General features: G+C 25.8%; 1 protein-coding gene across 1 annotated transcript in view; it reads right to left on the minus strand.

The window, feature by feature from the left end:
• Positions 1 to 14,645, minus strand: part of LOC100166138 (zwei Ig domain protein zig-8) — a 238,148-nt gene that overhangs the window by 168,256 nt on the left and 55,247 nt on the right. Inside the window, exon 3 of the mRNA XM_029486554.1 lies at positions 739 to 756. Within this exon, the coding sequence (XP_029342414.1) occupies positions 739 to 756 (18 nt within the window). The remainder of the gene's footprint in view (positions 1 to 738; positions 757 to 14,645) is intronic.

A 14,645-nucleotide genomic window follows, 5' to 3' on the forward strand; every position in this document is an offset into this window, starting at 1 on the left:
TTTTTTCTAGTTAGTACTATAATAAAACCTTATCTGTATTTTGTGACATTTTTTTTATGTATTTTACATCCTGTATAACTTATGTTAAAACAAAAATTATCACATATTCAATTGTGAATAACGAAATATTAAATAAGATAAATATTTCCTCTAAAAAATGAAGATAAAATGTATTTCGTTCTATTTAAAATAAAAAAAAAGTAATTCTGCATCCACGAGTCATAAACGATGAAATACGGAAACGTGTTTTGACAGCACGGTTTAGCCACTATTACGCCATATGAACCGAATCGTTATGAAATTATATTTTATACTTTACATCGACTTAAAAAATGAACTGTTGTTATTTCTATAAAAGTTTAAACAGACAATAAAAAACATAACACTGACAATTTTGAACATAATAATACATTAATAATATAATGTGAATATTCCATTTCATTTCTAGTTAAAAACTAAATGCTTATTGTATAATAAATAAATAAATAAAGTTTATAACTAAAACTAATTTAATTATCTATATATGTGCACTGAAAATCAGCAACTATGGACGCTTATTAATTTATGCATAATACCTGTAACAGTTTAGCTCTATTGTAATTTACGAATTATTCAAAAAATGTTTTAATCTTTAATTAGGTCAGAAGTAAACAACACCGAATACAATTTATTGTTGTTGGTAAATGGTAAGCTTCATTTGCTGATGATAATAGCTTTGAAATATATCCGTATACTTACTTATTGCAGCCGTGTTTCCTGAAATAATAATAAAAATCGTTATAAACAATACAGTAATAGTTATAGTTATCATTATTATTATTATAATCAATGAATCAGAAAATACGAGGGCAATATCAAACTCATATTTATATTTACAATGTATTATTTATAATTTCATACGTGAAGTAATATTTTAGTATTTTACCAGTCAAAAATAAAGTATAGTAAGTAGTGAGATACCTACAAGTTATTTACTAATATAACAGTCAAGGTGCAATGGTATGTGTAAATAACATTATCGAATAAATTTTCTTTAAGCAGTAGTGGTTCGAATTCCTAAACTCTGGCTATGAGAAAAATTAAAGACATTCCTTTCTTTAAAAATTAAGAACTATGTCTAAAGATCAATAACCCATCCCCGATACGAACCACACACAATTTACATAATATAATTACACGAGAAAAATCATTGATGTTTTTTTTTTATAAACATTTTTTTTTTTATCATATTTTAATTTAAAATGTGTCATTAGAAAACCGTGAAAGTTTACGACAGCTAAAAACACCTCTATTTATCATTTGGGTTGTTTTAGTTTACACAGACAGTGTGTCCTCCCAGACTATGACTATATAGTTTTATTAAGGTTATCACATTTTGTATTGTTTATATATAGGTTATATATTATAGTTAGGTATCGTCTAATATTAACAATAAACAATAAATTCCATCTGAATCTACGGTTGTACACAGTGTTCTGTCAACATTCGTTTTCCGATGCATATACATTCGTTTTTTCATCCACAATCAGTTAGTATATAAATATAATATTGTATACAACAATTCCGCGACCGAAAATTTATTACGAGAAATTATTATACACGTTACATTATCATAAACACGCATTAAGTACTTGTCATCATAATATATGTGTATTTTAAGTACGGCGTTCATAACGATTTTCTCATCCTATTATATATAATTTTGATCATGTTATAATGTTTATGCGTCAACTCTAAACTAACCCTTTACATTAAAAATGTAAATACAATACTATTTATATATTTTTTTATTTATCTAAAATAAACTTCGCCTGCACAAGCCATTAGTTAAAAATGTTGCTCAAAACTAGAATTTTTCTTTTACATTTTATTGTATTGCCTATATATAATTTTGTTTTCTAAGCAACATAATATGCTTTGGTTATTTTCAGGTTCGGGTCCGTTAATACTGCATTTAAGATGGTGGCTGTTATGCATTAACCGAGCTCCTCTTTATTGTACTCGCGATATATTTTTTCAGTAGGTGTCGACCGTTAGTGTTACTCCGCAGGTTTCGCATATAGGTGGATCTTCTTTTTATATTAGAAAACCGTATTGTGTTAATTCGGGTGTGTCAGATTCTTGGTCTCTTTAGTACTGTTATACATTTTTTTTTTTAAATTCAAGATCCATAGAATATTATTGTAAGGTTGACGGTAATGGAATAGGACATTACCAATTACCAGTATTTCAGTACTAGAACTACAAAAAATATTGTCATCGGCGTCAACACATATAATATACGGTGTATCTACTTTGGTATTGAACGTTACTTCGTCGGTACTTCGGTATTACAGTATATCGTTCAAGCGGTGTTTGAGCAATAACTGGTATACCTATATAAGACCGTATACCGAAAAAACCGTCATTCCTATACATATTAATGCAATAACTACGTTTATATAGTTTTAACTGTCTCTGATGTTTCGCGTGTAAGTGTTATCTATGATAATAATATTCAGTTTCTTCCATTGGAAAAAAAAAATCAAATAGTTATTATTTTTATTTATAAGCTATTCTTTCATCATAAAAAACGTAATATAAATCGACCCTCTTTAAATAAAACGTGTGTACGGCCCATATAATTCTCCAGCGAAAATATTATTGATATAAACAAAAGTTATTTATAGGCAAAGTATTTTTACCTGTAAATTTCAACAAAAGTGTATTAATATATAAATACAGATCACACTACTCGGCGTTCACACCACTAAATAACTAAATAATATGATGTAATAAATGTATATAGAGGGGGGGGGATAAAATATGTCATGCAAACTAAACAATAATATTATAATTTCTACCGTATCCAAAGTAAAATACCTATGCTTAATTTTTGACAAGCGCCTGATTTAATAAGCCCAGTTTGGTCAAACAGAGTTCAAATAATACGAGGTTCTGCTAAATATTCAAATTTTAGAGTTCTTCAGGTCTATCAGTTAAGAGGACTTTTTTTACAATAATTCAGTTTTTAAGTGAGTTATGCGTGTATAAGAAATGTAAATTAAAAATGCCCATAACTCATTTAATAAATGAATAATTGTAAAAAAAACTTCCAACAAAACACAGATAATCTTCTTACCATCAAGTTTCATAATAGGTCGATTCACTCTAATTGTTAAGCTAACGGCATAAAACGTGAACTGCTGAGCGTAAATTTGCTATGTTACGCGTTTGTAAGACGGAGACAACAAATGCGGGTGTGGCGTTCTTTTAATTTGTCTTCATATAATTAAATAAATGTCTATGATTATATACCTAAAACTCTATTTAATAAGTCTAGAATGTACAACCATTCTATTTGTAACTGATACAAGTGAATAGTAGGATGTTAAAGTATCAGTTAAAAATGAAATATTATTAAGTTTATCAAAAGTAATTATAAATACTTAAGACAAGTATAACCTATCGAGTTATCCACAAAGGAAATCATTTAAATGACATAACATTGAGTGATAAGTCAATTTGAATTAGCATATCATATTATTTGTCTATAAAATAATTCAATTTACTGGTGCAAATCAGTTGTTTATTATTAAAAATGTAGTTTCATACCTGCGTGTTTAATTTAGATTGCTTGAATATGTCAATATTCGTAGATACGTCAATTAAAGAAAAACTAAATTTGAACATATACAGATAGCTTAAAATTCAATTTAATAATAGGGTAAAAAAATGGCTTTCTCTGAAATGAACGTGTTATTCCGTTATTGATAGGGAAAAGCCGATTATGATCCTATATATAACTGCCGAGCATCGGAGCGAACAGAATCGTTGCATTAATATTTAAATCCTGAATTGTCAATTTGCAGTGCGCAATATCCTAGCAGCAGTTATCCAAACGGACCCAATAAATACCATCTTCCGGCGCGAAACGCCATAAAAAGGTATCTATACTTTGTCATATGACATGAATCACAACCGTTTGGTGTGTTCCTTCATCTATATCATTATTATATATACATATTATATGTAGTGCGATATGTAATTTTAATTCAACCCTGCAAAATAATCTGAACGTAGACAAGTCATATATATATTATATTGGTCTGAGTAGGTTTAAGCACAGTTTGACTGTAGTGCGAAATTGAACTGCATACATTTATCATCCAGACATGCCGGACTACAGTCCGTGTAAAAACTATCAATACCGATCGAATAGTGACTTACAACACTCTCACGTCAAAACTGCGAATAACTGACATGGTTCATAACCTAGTTCCGGTATAGGTACCTTATGTACTACAAAATACCATCCTAATCAAATTTAATATATGTGTTAAATTTCAATTCATCGATTAAGATCGAATAAGTTTCGGCAGATATCATTAAACTGTGTCGTTAGGCAAACGTAGATATTATTATCATGTAGCACCAAGTTTTTAGAAATATAAGGAGTTACAAAATGAAATGACAAAAATATGATAATAACTGCAGAAGTGCATAGTATGTCCTAATTCTGACATATATTGAAGAAACTCCTTGTATTATTTTGTTATTTTTTGTAATTAATAAAGTTCGTTAATGTTATGGTCATAAAATGAGTAGGCGCCTAATTGATTTTGTTTTTGAAAATATCATATCAATACAAGAAATGTTGGTCATTATATTTTTATGGATGACGCAAAAATACGATAGTAAGATATTACGTTTACCTACTCAAATATACGGCAGTAGAAAATTTAAAAAAAAAAATCGCTAACTCTATATTAATGAAATATCTAACTTTAAAAGTTATTATAATATCATAATTATATACAATTTCCTAATTTTTGAAACAGGGAAATTCCTAAAATTAATATTTTTTTTTGATTATGTTTGTATATTTTATAAATACATTTTATTTGATGAATATAAGCCAAGCTATTTGAAATATTGTTTACTTTATGCTGATATTATCAAACATATAATATTATAAATACAATTTAATCTAATTTTTAAATATTTATGTTTCAGTTTGAATATTTATAATACCTATCGGCTATATTATGTAAAATTATATAATATAGGTAAATTTATGAATAAATAAACATAGAATAAATCACAATGATGATGATATTATAATACTTGGAACATAACAGAAATTGTTTTCTTGAACTTTGAATAGATAATTCAAAATTATGCATTATACAAGTAGTTGATGCCAACAATAGGCCAAAAGAAAATATTCAAATAAAATGCACATTTTAAATTATACTTAACATATAATTTTCAACAAAAAACTTATATACCGATTAATATCCATGATTTTTTTCTTTGAAAAAAAAAATGAATTTGAAGAATTATTTCTCTTGTATAAAACCAAAAACAGATTTGGCTGTTTCTATGGTTTACAAGTTCTAACTTATAAATATTTCATTTCAATTAACTTTAAAGAATTCTTATTCAAAATAATGTACATTGTCTATAACGGTGCGTGAAAATAATATGATGTCGCGTTCAATTTCAAGTTAATATTGAAAAAAAAAATAATTATTGTTTTTATTATTATTTTAAACAATATCCAAAATGACTTACCATAGAATGGATAAGAATCGATAGTGTTTTATTTAAGATATCTGTATTATTCATCAACTTAAGACCATTATTTCAGATTTTAAATGTATTTTTACAATTATCAATTAAAATACTTTTTATCGTTTATAATTTACAAGTGCTACATAATTTTCTGGATTAAACACACGGTCAAATCATAGAAATAATTTAATTATCGATATGCTTTATTCTATGGCTAGAGCACTGATACAACACACGTGATTGGTTTTACTGGTTCAGTAGTATTATATTTTAAATCTTAACACCATTACCTAGTTGTAAAAAAACTAATAAAGTAGGTATATAATAAAATATAACGTATGTCTTATAGTTAATTAAATTAAATATGTCAGCAGTTTACTTTAACAAAACAAACTTTAATAATATGTACGATGAACCATAATTGAATAATCCGTATCAAATATATATAATACAAAGTAATTATGTGTTGTAGTAAATTAAAAAGGTTTATTAAAAAGACAAAAAATACAGTTTAGAGAACATTCTACGAGTTTTTAGTCGATTTTTAGCTGTTTATTTCTTTTATTTGCTAAGATATACTATTTATTTTATTTAATTCTGCCAGCTTAAGCAGAATATACAATTTCCGATCATGCTCACTTATAATCTGTACTTATTGAAGCGTTCAGGTTTTTTTTTTTTTTTTTGTTAAATATTCAAAGAAATCGTTGTATAAATAAAGTTTTTGCTCTTCACACAATATAAAATTTTACAACATTGTTATATTTTGATGTATTTATTTGTACACACTTACGCATTATAATATTACTAACTTATACACAAACTCAATAGATCTTATTTTCATCAATAATAAAAATATTTTACATTTTTATTTTGATTATCATTACTCGTTAGTTTTGAATACAACTCCGAATTGAATAAGACTTGATTATTTAATATTAAGTTTTTCTTTTTAATAGTATTATTTTTCTTTTTTCTTTTGGATCAAAATCGTTAATACTATGGATGTGAGATTATTAAATATGCAAAAATATTTTGTATTAATTTTTATTGGTAGTAAAATATTTACTAATTTTAAATGTTAGATATATTTTTAAATATATTTAAATTAAATATCTATAGTAAAATAGTCAATAGCAGCTGTTATCAAATTGTTTAACCACGGTCCATAAAAAAAAAATGTATACTTGGTATCTCAATAATTTTAAATTATTTTTAAATGTATGGTAAGTATTACATGAGCATGAATATACATAATATTACCTACATATTTAATTTATTTTAAATTTTTAAATTTTATTTTGACGTAAATGTAAAATATTAATGAATGTAAAAATAAGAGCAAAAATATAAAATACTTTCACAGGCTAGATAATAAATTATGGTAAGTTGAATTTGATTCACGGTCCGTTGTTGGACATCTTTGGTTTAAAGTTACCAATTATTATAAAGTATTAAGCATTATGAAATAGAATATAAATAAATATATTATATATATTATATCTATAAGTTAACTAACTATATGTCACATTGAATTGTATTAAATAATTCCGAAAAAATGTTTGAAATAAATGTCTAATCAATTTCCCTGAATAATCTTATTTATTAAAGCGATGTCATTTTGTAATTTTATACATGAATATAGAAAGCCGCTCTTATTGTATTCTATATTATACCAATTAAATAAACATAATATATCATAATGAATGCAATGTTTTTGAGAAGAATTAAATTAACCTGCCGTAATATACTATAATATAGTAAATAAATTACTTAAATAGAAATATAAAAAATTGTGTCATGGAATTAACTTAGAAATATAGGCCAACGCACCAACTTCGCTCAGAATCATTCATCGTATGCAAAAATTGATTATTGATTTAAAATGTATCACATAAATTACTATGACTTACTCAATAACAAGTTACACTTAAAATCTAAAGCTGTACTGTAGAGTGGTTATCTACTCCCCCTTTTTTCTATCATTCATAATATATAATATAATAGAATCGCGTATTATACAAATTTTATTTGGCTCCCTATTCATCTTTGATAGAGATATTATATTCACTTGTCCAAGTAATTTTATGATTAAAACGATTTATCATTGTTATTAATTATTATTAAATGACAAAAACATATGACTAAGTGGCCATTCCAAGACAATTGCAAGCGTTATATGTACGCAACCTTTATAAATGAAGTGAGTTGGCTTTGTTTATATTTTTTTTAATGGAGTTTCATAGAACTTATCATTTTATTCATAACTTAATAAATAAAAAAAAAAAATAAAAAAAGTGGAATATGTTAAGGGTTCAAATTATGCGTTTAAGGAAAATATATTATAATAATTAAAGTATACCTAACTTGACAACACGTAAAATCGTTGTATAATACAACACCAATACACCATGGTATAATAAACGTTTATCAGGCTCCGGGAAATATGTCAAGAATTGTGATGGCCAGATCGTGAGTGCGTGGAATATAACTTACTATTTTACATACAAATACGCGTCGTTTATGGAATCTCTCTAAAAGCTGGATAAAAATAAATGCAATTTTAATATTTAATATACCATTTTGTCTTTACAAAAGAACAATTTAAATTTTTTTCAGTATTCGTCTATGGGCAACTTACTACAATGACATATTATACTAGGATTTATTCTACATTATCAGTTATCAGTATGAGATCATATTTTTGACTTTTTGGTAATTTTTACATATTATATGAATAATTTTAACATGTCTTTATTTTTATGGTAAGTGAGTTATCAATATTATGGATATTAATCTAGAACATAGTGATATTTTCTGTATTCTGTAAGAATATAATGTTTTTTTAGTAAAGAGCCACCCATGAGTTTCTTTTACAGAAAAACATCATTAGACATTAAGTAGACCTGAGTTAGCAAATAGTAAGTATGTTCTGATGTTCAATCCACGATTAATATTTAAGAATTTAACGCTTGGGCTTGGAATTTAAAAGAGTTCATTTAAAATGTTAAGTTATTTATAAAGTGGTTTATAACTGTGATAGCACAACATTTCAATGTTTATTTTTTATTGAAACTTAGTACTACTAGTATTTTCTCTTCAACATATTCGTAAATCGATGATTTAAAGTTTTAATAATACTCAATATTTTACTTAAGCTGTTGTATTTCTAGATATAAAAAAAATAGTTTTTGAATTAAAAAGACATTGTTTCCACATGTGTGTCGTCTCCATACTCTTAAGTCCTAACGCATAACATAATAAAATATACGTTAAGTACTTCCGATTTTGTATTGCTAGGTTTCATATTAGACTATTATTGTGAATTGACCTATTACAAGTTTTAAATGTAAGAAAAATATCTGTGTTTTCTGGGTAATAATATTTACATTTTTAAGTAAGTTATGAGCATTTTTAAATATTAATATTTTACACAAGTACTTATAACTTGACCTGAAACAAAAATATCATAACAGTCCATTGAGAGAACACAGATAATGTTCGTACCTTTAAGTTTTATAGTAGGTCTATTCACTATTATATTAAAGCTAACAATACAAAATTTGAACTGCTGAACGTATATTTTGGAAGGTTATGCATTTATTAGTAAGATGAAGACAACACGTCATGCGGTACGATGCGCGAAGTACGCTTTAGATAAATACATTTAAAATAATTGGGAGTTTTTTAGAAAAAATAGGTAATGTTCATTAAAAAAAAATACTATTAGTTTCACTCAGAATTTATATTTGAATTCGGTTTTTCTGTAATTTTCACTAATTTAATAATACACTTGTTTACAACCTATTTCGAGGTCGTTAAAAAAAAATTGTACTACCTGGAAGCCATCATTTAGGCTTCCGTAGTTGTTCACCAATGTGGCGATGTCAGTAAAAAAAAAATTACGAACACATAACTGCTGTACAACAAATATCAAACTTTTCTAAATCCCATTATTGGATACCATTTTAGGATTTAACTGAAATGACGTAGTAAAAAAAGCAATACTTTTTACGATTATTTGTTTTGAAGAAAAACATCATATAAATACAACACCGCTTTCTTCAGTCAAGTAAAAATGTTTTTATATAACATATTTAAAGATAAGTATCGTAAAAATACTTTTTAAATGGTTTATTTTTAATTAAAAACCATAAATATTCCAATATATATGCAACGGGCATATACCAACAAATTAATATTGTATTGAAAGTACTTTACCTGTGATATATATTTTTGCTTGTATAAAACCATCAAAAACTGAGTTTTATTTATTATTTATAATTATTTTTTATGCATTTCACTTAATGCTTATATTATCAGTAACATAAAATCGTCCAACAGAAAAAAAAATGATTTGAAAAATAAAAATGTGCTTTTATGTGGATAGTTGTGTATTTTAAATGATTAATAAGAATATATATAATAATAAAATATATTATATCAAATTATTACATCACTATAAATACGTGAAAAATATATTACTTTTTATTATACATGCATAAATGGTTATAACTGACAATAATGGATTTTAAAAACTAATATCATTTTAAATCGAAATCCAAATATGCCATCGTTTTGGAAACCCCTCGATAGAAACACAATGAAATCGATTTCATACGTAAGTTTAACCTAAAGCGATTATAGCAGTTTACGTGAAAAGTACAATGGTTCTAGTTATACTGATAGTTGGCGAGAAGTACGCATGTTTCTCAACCATCATCGCGCCTCGTTTATGAAAATAACGTTTTAACCAATCGGTATTCAACTTTTCATCGGACAGATTCAATAGAGGGATCCGTGCAAGGCAGAGAAAGTGATAGAAGAATGAAAACACATTTGGAAAGATAAGCGAGGTGGGTCGGTACTTTTATAAAAAGGTGTTCGTTCGGATGTCGAAGTTGAGCCGGCCATCATCCATCATATTTTCCATCCACCCCCCAAAACACACGAACATTCATACTAGGTACCTAGGTATATAATATTGCGGTCATACTAACATAACCATCCACGAACATCTACATTTAATATAATATACCCAATAATAAATTAATAATATATTACATTATGTACACAAATACATGAAGACAGATTAAATACAATTTTGAAATGAATTCAAAGACAAATAATTGTTCGTTTGGATATAGGTAGACCTGCAGGAATAAGAAGTAGGTATACGCATTTACCAGATGAATATTAAATGAAGTGCAACCCGCTACAGTAGGTTATGTAGCAGTGTGGTGTATATAATGTGGTCGCGTGACCTAGAGGACACGAATATTATTTTCAAGATGGTTTAATTCCGATAGCGGGGTCGGGCTCATTTAGGACAAAAACATCAGGGGAGGGAAAAAACCCCAAGGGCAAGAGTGGTTTAAGCGTCTGTGCAAACGGTTAGAAGGCTTAAAAAGGAGGGTCGTTTCCATTTTCAGTATTGATACACTCACCCCATGTTTCACTTGAAATGGGCGCCATGAATAGATTTGAAATAACTTGGGCTTCTAAAAAAAAAGTTGAAAGTATATAATAAATGGGTATATGTATAAAAGAAAAGTTTCCACTGAAAATTACACATTTACATCGTACTAAAAATAATGTTGTCAGTATTAAACTAGTTGAATTACCATAGTAGAACAAAACAATATTTTCAATCAATGAGATTTTAAAAATAAGTTCTTTTATAAGACATTTTTTAGATTTTTTTGTAAAGCCTTACATTAATACAAAACATAATACAATTAATAATATTTTAGTAAAATGGAAGTCATGAAAAAATATAATTTTGTTCCATTTTCTGAAGCCATGAAAAATAAGTTATTTAATAAAGTAATTTTATTCAATTTGAAGGCATGCATTCGTCAATTAATGTACTTATGTATACTAAATTTCTATTTACAATTCATTAATAGATATAAGATACATTATAATACAATATTTTATAAATACGATTTCAGTGTTGTAAAAATATATTTCATTTCAATAATTTTATAAGTGCATTTTTAAGATTCATTTGAAGTACAATACACCAACATACGTGTTATGTGTATATATATATATATATTAGACAATTCGTTCAAAATAGTTTTGATTACGGTACATTGGTAGCATACAATTTAGTTTGAATATTCACTTAGACAATTATTATTGGTATTACGTTAATATAGTGAATAAGCTAGATAATAATTAATCTATTGTATAATGTTGTCCTAAAGTGTATATTATACTATATTATCATAAAGTTTTGGTCTAACTTCGTTGGTTCGTAGGGTCATTTGTGGTTCAATAATTTACTGTGGATAAAGTGAACCTGGTTTAACCATATGATTTAATACACACTATATTAAATGATAAAATATATAATATATTAATTGTCATATTATTCATTCATATAATTATCTTATTATTCACATAACAAATACAATATATTTCATACAATAATTTTCTAGGCTTGTTGATTCATAAAAAACTTATTTAGAGAAACGAGGTGGAAAGGCTGAGTAAACGAACAATATAATAGTATATCTATATTATATTATATAAAAAGATGTTTTGTTTCAAAAAAACACATATATTATTATTATATGCGTTTCAAGTTTTTATAAATTGAATATTATCTGTACAATTTTATATTCTTCTTTTTTTTTTTAATTTAGTTGAGTGGGTTGAATTCAGTCATCCATAATATAGTCACTATATTGTTACAAAACATAACATGGGTAACATAAAATTCTAAAAAAACGTAACTGACCAATAAAAGTAACATATTATGCTATACCAATAATCAGCTATGCATTATAAAAACTATATTATACAATATTACATCATTAATTTAGCAATATTAACAAAAAAAAAAAAAAAAAATAGTTTAATACCAATATAATATGTAATATGTATAATGTATATACAATATTTTTAATTTTTTTTATTAAAAATGCTCCCTCAGTAATGAATCAGATATAGTCATAATATTAATGTCTCGTTAAAAATTCAAATAAGCATTTAATTTAATTTTTTTTTTTTAGATTCTGAGTGGAACGATGAATGTATTGATTTTACAATGATGTGTATTTTTTTATTTTCTTATTTTTATTTTTATTTTTGTGTCTGTCATCACGGTTTGGGGCAGTAAAAATGCTTCGATTTTCTTCAACAGTATCTTGTTTGATGGGAAAGTGAATCTTGTTGGTGCATTTGGGAGGTCAAAATTTGAAATTTCCAATAGTTTTCAAAAGCGCCGTGAAAAACAAAAGAAAAATTAAGGAAAAACAGGAATTTTTACGCAAAAGCTGTTTTCGATAAAATCGATTTTGGTTTTTGGTGTAACTTTAAAACAAATCAACGTAGATACATGAAATTTTCACTGGTTGTTTATATTTCCATTTTTTATACATGATACAATTTTCAATATATTTTGATTTGAACTGTTTAGGGACATTTTCAGTTTCCAGTTTTATTAGTTTTTTTTTTCTATGAATGTCAATAAAACTTAATTTGTCGAGTAAAAATACTTTGAAAATTTAATACATGGCTCCTACTATACTGGTTACAATGACATTTGAAAAAATATTAAAAATTCATAGTCACAGTTTTTTTTTATTAGCAATTTATGTTCAAAAATTGAGAAAATATGTAAAAATCTCGAAAATTAGCAAATTATTTCGAGTTAAAAATTCGTAAAAATTTTTCTTTTTAAATCTAAGATTTGAAAATGTATTACAAGATTTCACATAATATTGTCTACCTTTATCAAAAAAAAAAAATTTCTATAAGAAAGTCAAATTAAATTTTTATGAGCGTTTGAAATTCATATTTTTACAACATTTGATATTCGCTCGATTTCTCATGTGACGATTTTCTTATTTTATTGTATTTAAAAAAACGAATGACTGTAGATATTTGAAAATTTCACTGAATGTTTATAATAGAATTTTATATATACGATAAAATTTTGAAAATAATTTGACTCTTTTTGAGCTGTGTACAGACATGGTCAGTTTTCAATTTTTTTAGTTTTTTTTCTATAAATATCAATAAAGTTTTATTTGTTGGGCCAAAAAATGTAAAAAGTTAATACAAGGCTCCTTATATATTGTTACAATAGCTGTTGAAAAATATTAAAAATACATAGGCACAATTTTTTTTTATAAGCATTTAAAGATCGAATTTTGACAAAATTTATCAAATTTTAATTGAAAGAAGAATTGAAAATTTAAAACAAGATTCCACGTAAGTAATTAATTCTGTTACCAAAAAATCTAAAAAATACATTTACACAGTTTATTTTTATAGTCATTTTAAGTACAAATTTGGACGAAGTTACATATTAAAAACCTGGAATAACTATTTTAGTTATTTTGTTGTGATTGTATAATATATTTCGTGGGTATACTTGAAACTTCTTATGCATGCTATTATATATCTATGATAGTATCACGGTTTTTTGTTGATGTATAACGCGTTATAAGTACCTAATGGATATTGTGATATGATTAATTTGAAATTTATTATAGGTACCTATTATAGGTCAATTTTTTTTTAATACTATATAATATAATATTATGTCTTTTACCTAGACTGACAAACCGTCTCCGCTCAGAATCGTTTTTCTTGTACAATGATATTATATCAATGAATTCAAATTTAATACTATCCATTATACAATGACCCATTTGTAATTTACTGTACAATAGAGCGACATCCACTTACCCAACTTTTTTTTTGATTATAACTGATTATTATTATGTAACGATTTTTATTTTTTATGTGAATAATGTTTTTTTTGGCTTTTTGCAATTCAATTAACCAACCTCAACTTGTCATGGACTCTTGACAGAGGCGTGTTTAAGGGAAGCGATGGGGGTAGTCACCCTATTATGTCTAAGATAAGATTTTATAAAGCAATTGCCAATTATGATTTAAACCAGAAATCTTATAATATTTTAAAGCTATTTTAAAATTGTTTTTCCTTTCTATTACTTATATGTTTGTGTGGGTGTAATTAAATATTAATTAAACTATTAAATGATTGATTTGATTTCACCATGTCAACAAGTACATTAATTCTTAAACTTGTACGCATATTATGTTAT

This window comes from Acyrthosiphon pisum, chromosome A1, assembly GCF_005508785.2.
Source record: "Acyrthosiphon pisum isolate AL4f chromosome A1, pea_aphid_22Mar2018_4r6ur, whole genome shotgun sequence".
NCBI lineage: Eukaryota > Metazoa > Arthropoda > Insecta > Hemiptera > Aphididae > Acyrthosiphon > Acyrthosiphon pisum.